This window comes from Pelobates fuscus, chromosome 12, assembly GCF_036172605.1.
Source record: "Pelobates fuscus isolate aPelFus1 chromosome 12, aPelFus1.pri, whole genome shotgun sequence".
In the NCBI taxonomy this organism is placed as follows: Eukaryota; Metazoa; Chordata; class Amphibia; order Anura; family Pelobatidae; genus Pelobates; species Pelobates fuscus.
This window is the reverse complement of record NC_086328.1, coordinates 14,247,093-14,265,572: the sequence shown is the minus strand read 5'-3', so window position 1 is coordinate 14,265,572 and position 18,480 is coordinate 14,247,093. Positions and strand designations below refer to the sequence as shown.

The 18,480-nt window shown below is 41.2% G+C and overlaps 1 protein-coding gene across 1 annotated transcript in view; it reads right to left on the bottom strand.

Moving 5' to 3' along the window:
- The window catches only part of LOC134578929 (fatty acyl-CoA hydrolase precursor, medium chain-like), a 30,533-nt gene extending 16,714 nt beyond the window's left edge, over window positions 1–13,819 (bottom strand). The window contains exons 1-6 of the mRNA XM_063438024.1: window positions 13,610–13,819; window positions 4,294–4,498; window positions 3,793–3,931; window positions 2,872–3,005; window positions 607–760; window positions 375–488 (exon numbers count right to left, since the gene is read on the bottom strand). Coding sequence (XP_063294094.1) covers window positions 375–488; window positions 607–760; window positions 2,872–3,005; window positions 3,793–3,931; window positions 4,294–4,498; window positions 13,610–13,670 — 807 coding nt within the window. The 5' untranslated portion in view covers window positions 13,671–13,819. The remainder of the gene's footprint in view (window positions 1–374; window positions 489–606; window positions 761–2,871; window positions 3,006–3,792; window positions 3,932–4,293; window positions 4,499–13,609) is intronic.
- Window positions 13,820–18,480: the final 4,661 nt, after the last annotated feature.

Here is an 18,480-nt window from a genome sequence, read left to right as displayed (position 1 = left end):
ACAGGAAGTGTTTAGTAAGGCTGTGTGACTCACATGAAGGGAGGTGTGACTAGTGCTGCATAAACAAAAGTGATTTAGTTCCTAAATGTCAGAGAATTGAGCAGTGACACTACAGGGGCTGGAGCTATACACCAAAACCACTTCATTAAGTTAAAGTTGTTTTGGTGCATATAGTGTCCCTTTAATGTCTGTCATTGTACAATTGTAGCTTGATGATACTCAGTGTTACTCTCCAGTGTTCTATTTCGGAAAAGATGTGGTTACTAATATGGGACTTTGTATTTTGTGATCGGGAGGTACCATAAAAGGATATTTTATACAGAGAGTTGGCTTTTCCAGAAATTTCTCACAGGAAGAAGAGAAAGAATACTCACATTTATTCTAGAAATCATTTCTTTGGGGTCAGTGATCATGAGGGTACGAACTATGGCAGTTCCACTCTCCGCAATAGCCCTGTGGAATAAGCCTTTGGCTAAGGGAGATAACACCTAGAAATAATAACACGATGATTGTTTGTTTTAGTGTATTGATTGTACTTTGGATGTGCAGATGGGCATAAAATAAATTCTGTAAAGAGATAGATCATGGAGAGCGACAAAAACGTACCAAAGCAGAGGTACTCAAACCACCTGCAGATTCTCCAAAAACAGTGACAGACTCTGGATCTCCTCCAAAATCTTTAATGTTTTCCTGGATCCACTGAAGAGCTGCAACTTGATCCATAAACCCATAGTTGCCCGATAATCTCTTGTCCCCAGTACTGAGATAGAACACATACAAAAAGAATGTTGACATCTGTGGATTCATACAATGAAGCACAACACCAATGACTGATACATTTTATCACTTTTTGTGGCTACGTATAGGAAAAAATGATTAATTAATTACTAGTGTTAGTAAAACCAAGCTCAGGGTTTATCACCAGGGTGGGGATAATATTAACACTGAATTAAAAGCATGCGGAGTGGCTAAATTTAAATTTTGAGTTGCATGTTGGATGAGATTCATGGACTGTTTGGTAAAACAATTGTAATCCAAGTCACTTTAAAGGACACTCACACCTTTTAAACAAAGTCTTTTGTGGGGAAAGAGTGTCCGGGCACCATGTAAAATTGTTTTACAGCAGTTTCACCTTGATGTTGGAGCATTTGGCACCTGACACAGATGCCCCCCTTACTCTCTGCTGCCGCAGTATGAGCAAAGTTTTATGAACCATAGGTCATGTGACACTAACCTAATTGCATTCTACGAAGAAGTAAGTAGAAGTATAGATCAGAATTTTGCAGTGGATGTGATCTACTTGGATTTTGCCAAGGTGTTTGATACGGTTCGACACAATAAGTTAGTTTTTAAATTAAAAGAAATGGATCTAGATGAAGATTCTTGCACTTGGGTAGATGAATGGCTTAAAAATAGAGCACAGAGAGTTTACATAAATGGTAAATTTTTATGCTGGACAAAAGTGGTAAGTGGTGTCCCTCAGGGTTCTGTTCTGGAACCTCTTTTATTTAACATATTTATAAATTATCTTGAAATAGGCATTGAAAGCCATGTTTCAGTGCTTGCAGATGACACAAACCTCTGTAAAAGAATACAATGTGAGCAGGATATTGCTTTGCTGCAGAGGGATTTAGATAGATTGGGGGACTGGGCACTAAAATGGCAGGTGAACTTTAATGTAGAAAAATGCACTTCTGGGTAAAGAATGCACAAGCAACTTACACCCCAAGTGGTAGTGAACTAGGGATAACAACAAATGAGAAGCATTTAGGAATTATTATAGACAATAAACTAGGCAGCAATGTGCAATATCAATCGACAGTTGCTAAGGCCAGTAAGGTTTTGTCATGTATACATAGGGGCATTAATTCTCAGGATGAAAATATAATTTAGCATCCTGATAAATCACTGGTAAGACCATATCTTGGATATGCAATCGTGGGCACCTGTACTAAAGGATATTATGGTACTGCAGAGGCGGGCTAAAATATTGATAAAAGGAATGAAGCATTTTAGTTATAAAGAGAAGTTAATAAATTGAAATCTCTTTAGTTTGAAAAAACGGCGCCTCAGATGGGATATGATGACATTATACAAATATATTCGGGGCCTGTACAAACCATTATCTGGAAATCTATTCATAAACAGGGCTATACATAGGACACGAGGTCACACATTTAGGCTGGAAGAAAGGAAAGTTTTTTTTTACAGTAAGAACAATAAGGATGTGGTTTTGTCTGCCTGAAGATGTGGTTTTATCAGAGTCCATACAGATGTTTAAACAGCAATTGGGTAAATACTTCCAAAAACATAACATACAGGGATATCATTTTTTTACTAGTGGGGCAATAGATGATTGATCCAAGGAGATATCTGACTGCTATTTTGGGGTCCAGAAGGAATTTGTTTCGTAGTATGTTGGACAGTTGGAAGCGCTTCATACTGGGCGTTTTGCCTTTTTTTGGATGAACAGCAAAAATCAAATGTGAGAAAGGCTGAACTTGATGGACGCATCTCTTTTTTCAGCTATGTAACTATGTAAGGTTTCACGGACACCCTGTGAAAATTATACGTCAGCTAATACTCTCAGCCTATCAGCAGCCACCCAGCTAAACCCTCCTCACCCTGTGAAGGAAGATCGGTTCCCTAATGATTAATGGGTTTAAGAATTTTATCTGATGGAGGGAATTGTCCCTTTTTAGGACACATATTGAAATTAGTTGAAATTGGATTTTTAACATTATTTTGAATCAAGAACAGAGAGTGGGATGTGTGAAACACTGTGAACTTTTTCAGTTATTCTTTACTTTGTAATTATACAACTATAATTGTAAAGATGGATACATATACATTGTCTGAATCAGGACTTACCTTGTGAATCCCAAGATTGCCAGTCTGTACTGGATTGACACAGTCACAACATTTTCGTAAGCACTCAATGCAGCGCCGTCAAAAAATATGGCTCCTCCAACTTGTAATCCTCCACCATGTATAAACATCATAACCTGGCCAAAAAGGAGATGGAACTTTAGCTGGGATACTTCGTGCAAAATGGAACCCAAGTGTGGGCCCACATCTATTCTATAAAGCTGGCTGTGCAGCTTCAATGGAGATCCAATTATTGACCCAATTGATGGCAACACATTCTGCCCTGTAAGATACATTGTGTACGGAGTTTGATAGCAGCAAACAGACAGCTACAGTAGTAGACTAGGTCTCTCATACTTTGTAGATATTATGGAATTATGAGACCCAGAAGTATATTTTAGTGTTTTAAGCATTTGGAAAAAGTGACTGAAATAGAGACAGGCTTGAAAAAGTCTTGCAATGAAGAAAGGCAGAATTCGATAAGTGTCGTGGAGAGCCCTAAGTCATAAAAAGTACAGCAGAGATTAAAATCGGAAAAGTACTTAGGCCTTCATATTTGAAAACCTCAGGAACTTGCCAAGTCTATAAGTTACTTTTCCCCATAGACACACGTTTTTTGTTTGCTTGTTTATTTGTTTGTTTGAAAGATGACATAATCTTCTCCTATCCAAAAAAGGGTGTTTTTGGAGAATAACATCCTTCAGATTTAGTTTTAAAACATTGGATCACAATCTTCTTCCTCCATTGACCTAAATAATGTTTGTGTTGGTTAGTTTAAGTTCTTCTATAATAATTATTAATCTGTTTTAAGTCTGCTAAACATTGTATATTATGTGTTTGCTGCATTTACTTCTATTTCACATTACTTAAATGGGATTTAATCAGTATATTCTATGACAATAAATTTAATGTATCAATACTTACTGGTAGTTTAGAATTCTTCTCTCGGTCTCCTGGAGTGAAAATGTTAATATAGAGGCAATCCTCAGAAAATGGGGGCGACGGAGTCTCAATCTTGAAATGCTTCTTTACCTCTTCCATTAATTTCTGGTTTTGTAAACACCTGGACAATATTGTACTCGTTAAAAAAAAAATCAAGCAAATATCAAACAAAGGCAGTTCTAACATGGTTTGATATTAACAAGGGCACAAGAGTAGGGTGACCATTACATAGTTACATAGTAATCTAAGTTGAAATTAAAACTATAGTCCATCAAGCTCAACCTTTTAAAACCCAAGTTCATTTTCTATAACCACATTTACAAAAAATAAGGCTGCACAGCAATAAAATATCAGTGGTTTCAAAGATACAACAAATTAACAATTAGCAACCCCCTGCCCACAAACACAAACAAACAATAATAGCACAACTTGCTGTATTAATTGAAAATGTATTGTTTGTGTTGAGAATTGCTAGATACTTACATGGGTGGGTCTTTAGTTGCATCCCTGATAGAGTTCCATGGTTCTGGGGGCTGAGGATTAGCAAATCTTAATTCACCAACTGGCGGCTTTGCAAAAGGGATTCCCATAAAAGTGTCTACTGGTCTGTCTGTCTCCAATACCTTCACCTTTCTCCCAAGTAGTTTCCCATATTTGGTGGTCACCAAGGGTTGCTTGTCCGTTTTTTCTGAAAGCGGTATAGTTTTCATTAAGTAATACACATTGTTTATTCTTATTACTGCAAGTTTCATTGCTCGCCCATTCAGCTTGGTACCCCCCAACCTAGGACTCCTATAGGCATAATAACTATTTACACAATTGGAAACATTGCTCAGGCAAAGATATGATCTCTGTGGATACAAATATACAAAGTACTCTGATAAACTATGGTTCACTGGGTTTAAAACTGTGCTTCCATCAAGTCTTTGCACTACAAATCCTTCTTCTGGCAGCATACTTCAAACTCCTCACTATGCTCCCCTAGAGCGGCCCACAATAACTACAAAATAAATGTAGGCTATGGAGCATTATCTAACCTGAAGATAAATTTCACCAAATCTGATATCCTCAGTATTATTGTACCTTGCGTCAACATATTTACACAGACTTTTTCCACTCCGTATCACTCCGTGCCTGTCACGGGTTTGTGGTGAATGGGCTTAATATGCAGAGATTTGGAAGGACACAGTCACTCAACTTAAAGTCTTTATTTATAAGGCAATAGATATAACTGAAAAGTCCCAGCATAAAAAATAGGAACAACAAACAAGGCAGAATCTTGATTGGCAATTCAAGAAATAAAAAGTCTTTAACATAAAGTAAAGTTTTACCAAATGGTCGGCACTAGACTAGTCAGTCGAGGGATTAACCAAAGCTGGAAAAGCAGCAGTCTTGAAAAGCTTGTGACCTATAGAAAGGCTACAAAACAACTGAGAACAAATAGGAGAGAGGGGGTAGAGACCTACCCACAAGGAGGGGCCTCTGGGCCTATGTAATCAGAAGGCCCTTCCGGTGCAGAAAGGCGTCCACGCCCTCTATGAGAGTGGGACTCTATGTCCATTTCATTAATTAAATCTCTACCCACACTGCCCCTAAGCATGTTCCAGGAATCCTCCTGGGTTCTGACACCCTGGGCGAACCATTGGGCAGTGCTGGGGATACAGCCATAACATTACAAAGTGGGCCCGTCGGAGGGGAGGCAGGCTGGAGGGCAGGCAGGACTCACCTCCCTTCCTCTGCAAGCTGAAACTCATGTGGTGCGGCTGCAGGGGCCGGCAAACTGGGAGCTATGGTTTTACTGGTTGGATTATATATCCTTGTCAGGATCGGGACAGGGATCCAACACGCAGAGTACAAAGAGTGGAAAGGTACGTATACCGGGCCTTAGAATGGCCGGACTAACGTACCGAGAGTAAAGAATAGTCAGAGGCAAGCCGAGGTCGAGGGAACGAGAAGACAGATAAGCGAGAGACAAGCCGGGTCAAGGGATAACAGAGAAACAGGGAAGTACAACGAGCCGAGTCAAAACCAATAGAGCAAACTAGAATACCAGAGCACTGAGTGACTAGACAAGCTAGAACCACGACAGGGCAATGAGCTGAAGTAAGGAGTAAGCTTAAATACCCTGGTTCTGGATGGAAATCACGCCTCTGAAAAGTACCGATTGGATATCGGACACTTGAGTGACAGATTGCTCGTGCTAGCGTCATGACGTCACGTATTGAGCGTCCTGCTAGAAAAGGACGTGGATTCCTCGCGGCCGGTGTTTAAGTGACTGGATGAACCGCGAGGAACGGAGGAGACAGCTCGCCTGGACGGATACACCACCAAGTCTCTACCTCCCTTAGAGGTAGAGGCCTCAGGTACCCTGACAGTACCCCCCCTCTCAGATACGCCCACCGGGCGGAATGAACCGGGGCGAGATGGGAAGCGAAGGTGAAATGCTCTGCGAAGGCGAGAAGCATGGACGTCCTCCTGAGGTACCCAACTCCTCTCCTCAGGACCATATCCCCTCCAGTTGACCAGATATTGCAATTTTCCTCTTGAAATTCTGGAGTCAATGATGGAGCTGACCTCGTACTCCTCCCGACCCTCCACCTGAACAGGACGAGGCGAGGAGACCTTAGAGGAGAATTTGTTGCAAATGAGGGGTTTCAACAAGGAGACATGAAAAGAGTCAGGAATGCGTAAGGCAGGTGGCAGAGCAAGGCGATACGCAACCGGATTGATACGAGTGAGAATCCTGTAAGGACCTATGTAACGAGGAGCAAATTTCATGGACGGAACTTTTAGGCGAATATTCTTAGTACTCAACCATACCCTATCCCCAGGAACAAAAACAGGAGCCGCTCTTCTATGTTTGTCAGCGTGTTTCTTGAACAGCGAGGAACTATGTAATAGAATTTGTCGAGTTTGATCCCATAATTTCTTCAGGTTGGCGACATGATCATCAACCGACGGTATCCCCTGAGAAGAGGAAACCGAAGGAAAAATCGAAGGATGAAAGCCATAGTTCATGAAGAAAGGGCTAGAGCGAGTTGAATCGCAAACAAGGTTATTGTGTGCGAACTCCGCCCAAGGAATCAGACCGACCCAATCGTCCTGGTGTTCGGAAACAAAGCAACGCAGATACTGTTCGATCTTTTGATTAGTACGTTCAGCAGCTCCGTTAGACTGAGGGTGATAGGCCGAGGAAAAGTTCAATTTGATGCCCATTTGAGAACAAAAGGATCTCCAGAAACGTGAGACAAATTGAGAACCTCTATCAGAAACAATCTCCGAAGGGATCCCATGTAGGCGAAAAACTTCTCTCGCAAAAATCTCCGCCAATTCAGGGGAAGTCGGAAGTTTAGGTAATGGCACGAAATGAGCCATCTTGGTAAATCTATCCACCACCGTGAGAATAACAGTCTGTCTTTTGGAAGCAGGCAAATCAACGATAAAGTCAATGGATAAACAGGACCAAGGTTTCTCAGGAATGTCCAAGGGGTGTAACAGGCCACATGGGGATGCATGAGACAGTTTAGTCTTGGCACAAGTCTCACAAGCTGCGACGAACTCCTCAATATCCTTACGAAGTGAAGGCCACCAGAAATCTTTAGATATCAGAGAGTACGTCTTGCGAATACCAGGATGACCAGCTATTTTACTTTCATGAAAACATTGTAAGAGCTCCAGTTGAAGTTCAGGAGGAACAAAGTTTCTTCCCTCAGGAGTGTTTCCGGGAGCTAGATGTTGTGACTTCAAGATCTGGTCAAGTAGCGGGGAATGAATTTTGAGACTGGTATTAGCAATAATATTGCATTTGGGTACAATGGAAGACAAAAGTGGTTCAACTGAAGCAGAGGGTTCATATTGGCGAGATAGCGCATCGGCTTTAGAGTTCTTTGACCCAGGTCTGTAAGTCAGAACGTAATTGAAATGGGTAAGAAACAACGACCAACGAGCCTGCCTGGAGGACAGACGCTTGGCCTCTCCGATATAAGACAAGTTTTTGTGGTCTGTCAGGATGGTAACAGGATGTAATGTACCCTCCAATAAATGTCTCCATTCTTTCAAAGCCTTGATAACCGCTAGTAATTCTCTGTCACCAATGTCATACCTGCTTTCAGTACCGGTCAATTTTTTAGAGAAAAATCCACATGGATGTAATGGTTTATCAACACCCAACCTTTGAGATAGAACAGCACCTAAACCAGTCTCTGATGCGTCTACCTCGAGCAAAAATGGCAGAGAAGTGTCAGGGTGAACTAAAATTGGAGCGGAAGCGAAAAGCTCCTTGAGAGTCTTGAACGCAAGGAGAGCTTCAGTAGTCCAATTCTTAGTGTCAGCCCCCTGTTTGGTCATGTTAGTGATAGGTGCAATAATGGAAGAATAGCCCTTAATAAAGCGCCTATAATAATTGGAAAAACCAATAAATCTCTGTATGGCTTTAAGACCTGTGGGTAAAGGCCACTCTAGAATGGATTGGAGCTTATCCGGATCCATCTTAAATCCCTCCCCAGAGATCACATAGCCGAGAAAGGTTACCTGGGTTTGATCAAAGCTACATTTCTCCAACTTGCAGTACAAGCCATGCTGGAGAAGCTTGTGCAAAACCCTCCTGACTTGTTTGTGATGAATCTCAATGTCACTAGAATGAATGAGTATATCATCTAGGTATACAATGACGCACTCTTGCTGAAATTCCCTAAGAACCTCATTAATCAGATCTTGGAATACTGCTGGTGCATTGCATAACCCAAAAGGCATGACGGTATATTCATAGTGGCCATATCGAGTATTGAATGCCGTCATCCACTCATGTCCCTGCTGGATTCTCACCAAGTTATATGCCCCTCTGAGGTCTAACTTGGTGAAAATTGTAGAGCCCTTCAAACGATCGAAGAGTTCGGTGATCAAGGGAATCGGGTAGGCATTTTTAATGGTTATCTTATTCAGGCCTCGATAATCAATACAAGGTCTCAAAGAACCATCTTTCTTTTTAACAAAAAAAAATCCAGCCCCGGCAGGGGAGGAGGACCTCCTGATGAATCCCTTGTCTAAATTCTCGTGAATATATTCCTCTAGGACTGAGTTCTCCTTTATAGATAATGGGTATACATGACCTCTGGGAGGCATGGTACCAGGGAGTAGGTTAATTTTGCAATCGAAGGACCTGTGTGGGGGTAAGGTATCGGCTTTCTTTTTGTCAAATACTGCCTTTAAATCTAGATACTGAGGCGGAATTTGTGTCTCTGTAGGATTGTCAGAGGTATTCGATGTATTAGTTAATCCAAGAGGTAAGACCTTCCGCAAGCATTTTTCTTGACAATTCTCTCCCCATGAAACTATCTCCCCTGATTCCCAATTAATAATAGGGTTGTGTCTCCTCAGCCAGGAGTACCCCAGAACTATGGGAATAGACGGAGAAGAAATGAGCATCAAGGATATATCCTCTTTATGCAGGATGCCAACAGTCAAGTTAATCGGTATGGTCTCATGAAAAATAACAGGCTCAAGTAACGGTCTACCATCGATGGCCTCAACAGCCAGAGGTGTCTCTTTTAACTGGGATGGAATAGCATGCTTGGCAGCAAAACCCTGATCTATAAAGCTCTCAGCAGCTCCAGAATCAATTAGTGCCATAGTCTTAACTACTCCCTTCTCCCACTTTAAAGAAACGGGTAACACAAGCCTGAGCTCCTTGTAGTTGTGAATAGAGGACAAAGTAGAAACACCCAAGGCCTGTCCTCTAGAGGAACTTAGGTGCGAGCGTTTCCCGAACGATTGGGACAATTTAGGCGTAAATGACCCCTGACTCCACAATACATACATAAACCCTCCCTTCTCCTGTACTGTCTCTCCCTTTCAGTGAGATGAGTACTGCCTATCTGCATAGGTTCAGGAATACGTAAGTCTTCGAACTCAGAGATTTGAAAGGTAGGCGCTAGTTTAAAGGAGGGTCTACGGGTCCTATCTCGAGTGTTCTGCCTCTCTCTTAAGCGTTCATCAATACGAGATATAAAAGAAATTAAATCCTCCAAATTTTCAGGGAGTTCTCTAGTAGCGACCTCGTCAAGAATTACATCTGATAACCCATTCAGAAACACATCTATATAAGCCTGTTCGTTCCACTTAACTTCTGCCGCCAAGGATCTGAACTCTAGTGCATAATCCACAAGTGTTCGATTCTCCTGTTTAAGGCGCAACATTAATCTAGCTGCATTGACCTTTCTGCCAGGAGGGTCAAAAGTTCTTCTAAACGCAGCTACAAAGGCATTATAATTATAGACGAGTGGATTATCATTCTCCCATAAAGGATTGGCCCATCTCAAAGCTTTTTCAATGAGCAGAGTAATAATAAATCCAACCTTTGCTCTATCTGTAGGATAAGAGCGGGGTTGTAGTTCGAAATGGATGCTAATCTGGTTTAGAAAGCCACGACACTTCTCCGGTGACCCGCCATAACGTACTGGTGGGGTAATACGGGAAGAAGCACCTACAGTGGCTACCTCTAGACCTGAGACTGCAGGGGAGATAGAAGGAGTACGTGTCTCCTCAGGTGGATTACTAGCACGAGACAAAAGTGCCTGTAGTGCCAAAGCCATCTGATCCATCCTATGTTCCATGGCGTCAAACCTGGGATCCGAAGAACCAAGCTGACTGTTTGTACCTGCAGGATCCATTGGCCCTGTCGTAATGTCAGGATCGGGACAGGGATCCAACACGCAGAGTACAAAGAGTGGAAAGGTACGTATACCGGGCCTTAGAATGGCCGGACTAACGTACCGAGAGTAAAGAATAGTCAGAGGCAAGCCGAGGTCGAGGGAACGAGAAGACAGATAAGCGAGAGACAAGCCGGGTCAAGGGATAACAGAGAAACAGGGAAGTACAACGAGCCGAGTCAAAACCAATAGAGCAAACTAGAATACCAGAGCACTGAGTGACTAGACAAGCTAGAACCACGACAGGGCAATGAGCTGAAGTAAGGAGTAAGCTTAAATACCCTGGTTCTGGATGGAAATCACGCCTCTGAAAAGTACCGATTGGATATCGGACACTTGAGTGACAGATTGCTCGTGCTAGCGTCATGACGTCACGTATTGAGCGTCCTGCTAGAAAAGGACGTGGATTCCTCGCGGCCGGTGTTTAAGTGACTGGATGAACCGCGAGGAACGGAGGAGACAGCTCGCCTGGACGGATACACCACCAAGTCTCTACCTCCCTTAGAGGTAGAGGCCTCAGGTACCCTGACAATCCTCCCCTGAGCTGCTCGCCATCCTTATTAGTCTTCTACTGCCCAAGGAACTAATGTAATCCCTATTTAGAAATCCCTAATTATCTTTTGTACCAATAGTGCAGAAAGATTAACACAATGTCCTTAGTAGCTGCTCGACTGACGGCCTCAATGATTCTAATCTTATTTCATTCATTTTTTTAATTTTAGGTTTCCAAGTAACAATATCCAAAACTGCTTCAGAGATTGTCCCTGCTTCACAGTCAGGAAACCATGAACAAAATATATTAAGAAAGATTGTTTTAATATGTCAGACATTTATATCCCACCTGGTTTACCAATGATAGCTAAATCTCGCGGCCATTACTCTATCCTAATTCTCCTCGATCTTTCCGCTGCCTTTGACACTGTTGATCATCAACAGCTTCATCGTATTCTCCGTAATTTTGGTCTACTGGATACTGCTCTCTCCTGGTGCTCCTCCTACCTCTCCCAGCGCTCTGTGTTTCTTTTGCTGACTCTGCCTCTTGCCCCTCACCAATTTCTGTCGGCGTCCCCCAAGGTTCTGTCCTTGGTCCTCTACTGTTCTCTATCTATACTGCCTCCCTTGGTAAACTCATCAGCTCCTTTGGCTTCCATTGTCATTTATATGCAGATGACACACAAATCTACCTCTCCTGCTCTCTTTTTGACTCTTGTCTTTGACTGCCTCTCCACGATTTCCAACTGGATGGCCTCCTTAAACTCAACCTGTCCAAAAGAGAACTTCTGGTCTTTCCTCCCTTAAGTGTTACTATTCCCATGTCTGTCTCCCTCCAAGTCAATGTCCCTACTATCACCACTACCTCGCAGGCTCGCTACCTAGGTGTTCTCTTTGACTCCAACCTCTCCTTCACCCCTCATGTCCAGTCGATCACCAAATCCTGCCGCTTCCATCTCGAAAACATAGTTTGCATCCTCCCCTATTTAACGCCGGACGAGGCTAAGGTGCTGGTCCATGCCGTTGTACTTTCTCACCTTGACTACTGCAATCCCCTTCTCAGTGGTCTTACATGTTCCCAGCATGCACCGTTGCAATCTACAATGAATGCGGCAGCAAGGCTAATTTTCCTGTCCGCTCGCACCTTCCCACAGCTCCCTTCTCTGTCAGTCCCTGCATTGGTTTCCAGTTAGATATAGGGCTCAAGTTAAGATTCTGGTGCTTGCTTACAAGTCCCAACATAATGCTGCTCCAACCTACCTGTCCTCCCTAATGCACAAGTACGTCTCGCCCAGGCCCCTGCGCTCTGATGAAGACCTACGTATATCTTCTGTCCGTACTCCCACCTCTAATGCTCGCCCACAATATTTCCCCAGGGCTGCACCTCTTCTGTGGAACTCCCTTCCCTTCTCCGTAAGAATTTCACCCAGTCTCCACTCCTTCAAAAAATCATTGAAAACTCACTTCTTCAAGAAGGCATATCAATTAAACTGTTAGCAGGTTTTTCTCCCCCACCCCACCATTACTCCTCTGCTGCAACTGTAAAAAATTACCTACTAGGCCCTCAGTGAATACTTTTCTAACAACCTACTTGATACCCCTACTTAATACCCTTTGTGTCATTTTACCCCACTGCCTCTAGAATGTAAGCTCATTGAGCAGAGCCCTCCTCCTCTCTGTTCCTGTACGTCCAGTTGTCTGGTTACAATTACATGTCTGTTAGTCCACCCATTGTACAGTGCTATGGAATCTGATGGCGCTACATAAATAATAAAATAATAATAATAATAGATCATCATTGTCCAGAGCTGGATTTATTGCTTGCATGGCCTGTCACACTATTCCTTGCATTCTAAGTTGCATAATTCCCTTTAATTGAATTGAGAGCTGTCCCAGTATCTTCCCTTTATATAATGGATTTTACAACCATTTATCTCAAAGCAAACTGCAAATACATACTTTGATGGCTCTTCGAGATACTCCGAGAGCGTTATTTGCTAAAGTGAGAATTGTTGGGAATTATGAAAAGCCTGTTATACTTTAAGTTTGGCTTTTTTGCTCTAAAAACTGAAATTTGAATTCCTGACAATTCATACTTTAGTGAATAACTCTCCCAGTGTACCATTAGTAACACTAGTTACACTTCCTATCCGTAAAAAAAATATTCTAAAAAAAACTAACAGAAAAAAATGAGTCAGAATACACGTTGTGCTCTCTACATTTAACGTAACCCTTTCAGTTATTAACATTCATTACAGTGAGCTCTCTATGGATTTATACAGCAATAAGCAGAGCAAGCCACGCAGTCCTACATATCTCCAATAAAGGGACTATAACAATAAGGGATGATTGGAGAAACAGAACAAAATAGTACTTTACAGAGAGGGTAGTAGATACCTGGAAAAGTCTGCTGGTGGAAGTGGTAAAAGCCAACACAAGAAGAAGTTACATTCAATGGCAGATCAAGCATTTTACTTAAAAGAAAAGTCTTATATTTCTATGATGTCTTGTTATGGGCATACTATAAGAAACCACAAGTTCTTCTCTGATGTGATAATTCTTTTTGTGACATTCCGTAGATATTCTGTATTTTACCTCACCTGTAACGATGACACTCAGCAACACACAGCACAAAGTGACCGTTGGCTTCAGGAATCCCATTGTAATCACTAAGCCGGGAGTATGAAACACTCAGCAGGTCCTACAGGAGATAAAATGTAACCAGACTTACTGACGTTCTATGATCTTTGGTTATAGGCAGACACGGAACGCCTGTGGGGTGAAATAAATCTGTTGTTCAAGCAGTAGCAATTCATAGCGTCAATCTGTATGAGAACGGGGTTTGTAATTGGCTGTTTGAGCCAGTACTATAGAAGTCTTGGCAGCTGTTCCAGAATATGGCTCACTTCCAATATTGCCAAACATGCCATCACGTGTCAAACCGCATGACATTAAAACTAGTTAGAAACTGTTAAGTCCTTTGGTGTTTGCACAATGCAAAAATAGAATTTCATAGACGTCTTAATTCGCTAAACTGGGTGTTGTTGAAGGCTGACAACCCCTTCGCAAACATTACTCTAAAATAATCAAGTTGGGAGCTTTAGTAAATCTGTTATTTTCCTAATCTTTTATCGCACATGAGGTGGGGGGATGTGGGGGGGGGGGGGGGGGGGGACTAAAACAGGTTTGTATTCCTAATGCTTTAGTGTCCCTTTAATATTTCTCAGTTCAACAAATATCACTGATCTGTTTCTCCTAGATTTAACATTTTTGTTGTGAATTCATCACAATTCACCATTTTATTTTTTTCTAGTATTGCAGTTTAAGGAGTGTGACTTCCTGGTGCAAAAGCATCCCAAGTGTCCTATGCCAGACAGGAGTCTTATGGAAGGCCTAGCCTAGTCTGCTGGCTTACTGCACCTTGAAGGTTCAGGTTACCCTATACTCCTCTGTTTTTTTGTGGGGAAAAAAAGAAAAATAATGGGTATTTGAGATACAGATCCTCAAACTTCTAGCAAATCTGAAACACAAGTTCCAGTGACATTCGTTGAAATTAAGCCCCCATCTGGTCACTGCGAGAATCTTTCTCATCCATTGGAAAGAACTATTTGTTTATACATTCATCATATTTTTTCTTACCTTTTGCAACTGTGGTCTCCTATAATGTTAACTGAATAATTACTAATCGAGACATATCTATAACTCTACATGATCTTTATTGTCCAGTGACTATATTTATTTGGCTTGTGTTCCACATTAATTTCCAGATAATCTTCATCATTTCTGAATGGCTGCACGTTTACCAAAGCAGGTCCATTGGGATCACTGTGGATAAGACAAGTAACTGTCCCTGAGCATTGCCTCTCTCCAAATGAGTTTACCAAACCTACAGCAATTGAATAACAATGATCCCCATTTCTTCCATGTAATCTAGTGGGGGGTGCAGGAAACAGGTGAAAGATTTAAAAACCACTAGGTTACAATATGAGCCAGCCCTTACCATAGCTCATGTCCTATCACTGACCTTACCTTAACTTACAATAAATGCAAACATGAGTCTAAGCTTAAAATACATGATAATGTTAACCTTCCTTTTCAATACATGACACCCAACTCATAGCTTACTAACTATGCCAGTCTTCAACTTTTCAGCTCTTCAACGTTTGTTGAACAGTTGTCAATAAAGAAGAATACATTCAATATAACAGTATAAGAAACATAGTAGGGATGCCAAAAGAGGAGAAGTATACATGTGAGAGGATGGTGTAAATGAAGGTGCCATTGAAAAGGGAATAATGTAACACAAATATACAAAAGAGATGGAATAAAATCCATCACAAAATATAGATTACATCAATATAAGTGTACCATAGAGTCAGTAAGTCAAGAACAAAGATTCCAATGATAATCCGCTGTAAATGGGAAAAGGTACTAAGTCTGGAGGAAAAAATGTTTTCAGCACGGTCCGACCAAAGGAGCGTGCATATGGCTTAAGGATCCTGTGATATATTAAAGGTAGAGATTTATTTTTTCTCATTATTTTACATATACCTCATTGAAAAAAATCTATGTCCTTTTAATACTTAATAAAAGGATTATTATATTAAAATAATTTTTGAGGCCACCACCTGTTCTGACAGCCGTTGACACCAGGTATTAGTACAGTATTGGTGCCTGCCGGAAGCTAGAAGAATTATTTGTTGATAGGAATGTATCTCTTCCACCCTAAGAATCCAGTCTCAGGGCACAACTCTTGGCTTCCAGAACCTGGGGATGAGGCTGCTTGTAGTGTTAAGTGTGAGATTACTGTTTTACGATAAGTTTGGATGGGAATTTTTGTGAGATGCGATATGTATGTTCCCACCTTAAGATTCTTCTGTCAGAAACGTCTTTTCAGAGGACAACTGAACCAAATGGTAACAAGGGATCCCTGTTTAGTAACACATCTCCAGCATTACACACAAGCAGTATAATAGATATGAGATAAAGTCTCAGGTGTACCAGTGTGTAATCAGTTTTTAACCTTCCTCATGATATTGGGTTCTAATGGTTGACTTGTGTCCGAGTTAGAAAACTTGATCCTACTGAGGCCTGTCCGGGGAGATTTGTAAATCACATTGCCAGTATTTAGTGGAATTGAGAAGAGGGGAATCACTTGATTGAATTATAAGCAATTTGTACAGAAGTAAATACAATGGGGGAACCTGAATGTGTATGAGAAAGAATGTACTTTGACTATTAATACATGACAATCTTAAACCTAACATATAAAACATGCCAGCCTTTTAACCTAGTTTTAATAGCATTCCTGACTTCATCATAGCTTACAAAACAACTTTACCTTTAATGTACAATAAATGCCAACTTTGAAAGGACATTTTGGAACCCTAAAGCACTTTAGCTTCTTTACAAAAAGAAAAAAGTGCTTTTATAAATTAAAATGCTTAAACACCCCAGGCTGTCAATCAGATAACCAGTCTTGTTACTTCCTGGTTTGGTTATCTCAGTGGAGCTAAACTCAAGGAGCTGCAATGGAAGTCTGTGATTGGACAACCATAGGAGTTATGGGTGGGGTCTCAAAGGGAGGGCTTCCATAGGCTGAAGAGATCTGTAACTTCTGCAAGTGACTTTTAAATATAAACCCAATAAATAAAATGCATAATTGAATGCACAGCGATTAAACTGCAGTTATTACCCAACTCCTGACCTTCCACTAGAATAGGGGACTGGTCCCATCCGCTTCTACATCTGCTGGTCAAAATCAATTCCTGTTGATCGCATACTTACATGTGATGCTGTCCTATTTCGATACTTGATGTAAAAATGCTATATGTCCCTGACATTACTTTCTGGCCTACTTGTTACCTTTTTCAGCAAGACCACCTATCCCTTACTCAGTGGTATCTTATGTTTATATCATATATCCAATTCATTTCTGTATTGAAAAATTCTTTACAAATAAAGATTGTCAAAAAAATTATTGGGGTACATCTGCTATATCTGGGGTACATCTGATATACATCAACAACAACAACAAAAAACCTTGAAACTAGTGTTATTGATTTAAGGTGGCAGCAAACCATGAGAGCTAGCTGGGTTTCTGGTGAATAGTCATCTCGCAGCAGCTATAAAGAGATTGTATTTTGCAGAAATGAGATAGAATTGGCCCAGATTATGTCAGTGTTCCTGGCTGGAACAGAACTGACAAATTGCTAAATCACAGATCCTTGAGGACTAACCCAATGTAGAGATGAACGCAAGCTGTAGAGATCTTAAGCTACTTAGCCGTGATTGTCTTAACCATTTTTGTTACTTTTTATGAAGACACATAGTAACTATGATGATCATCTCTTTGTTCATCTGACATCTTTTGAATGCTCTCTGGAAGTGTCTCGATCCAGAAAACAAACTTGTCTGCTTTATACTTTTTGGAGGGTTTTGCTCCAAGTCAAGTTGCATGTAAGCTTCATTTTCTTGATATCTTGGACATTTTTCAAGACCTTGTCCATTAGGATCTCTGTGGATCAAAATACAAAAAACTGGTAGATCAAAACTGTGTAAAATGAAGGTATTCATCAAAATACACATGGATTGAATAATGAAGGTTACACATACACTACTTCTACACACTTCAAATCCCCCCATATCTCCTTCTTATCTTCTCCTGGATTGGACTCCCACCTTCTTCATGTTTATAACATAGCCATGAAACCTAATGCTTGCTGATTCTGGCTAGTCTAATTCTACAGTTTTCTGGCTAGTCTGACTACCCTGGGTGTGTACCAGTTCCTGGCTGGTATACCGACATTTATCTTCTCCAAGCTCCTAACCTTTGTCTTTCTCAACTATGCCTTGTTGTCATGATACCTAGTGACCCAACACACAGTGTGCATATGATAATAGATATAACATTGTATACCGCCCTAGAATGGCCGGGGTTCAACATTGTTAGATTTAGAATAGTCAGGGACAAGACGAGTCAGGGAAACCAGAAATCAGAGAAGCGAAAACCAATAGCTAAGTCACAGATTACAGAATGGAGAATAGTCAGTAAAGCCAAGATCAAAATACCAGAAATACACAGACAGTAAAGGGCTATTGGGAACCATAAACTAGAACAACAACAGGACAATGATTCATGCCCTATGGTGCCTTTTTATAGTTTGTAACTTTAATTATATAGCCACGCCCTCAAAATGTATGAATTCAAACGATTTGGCGGGCCGTGACGTCATTTGCGTAATGACGTCCGCAAGTGTGTGCCGCGTCATAAAAGAGGGCGGAGCCACAGCGTCCTGCGTTGGGACCACTGAGGAGAGCACAAGGACTGCGGAAAGTGTCCCTCTCCACCATCTGGACGTTCCCAGGCTGTTAAATAGATTGGGCAACAAAAGATAATGTGACACTTGGGTTCAGTGTTCCTGTTACATATCTTTGCCTGGTACTATGTATCTTGCATTTTTATTTTTTG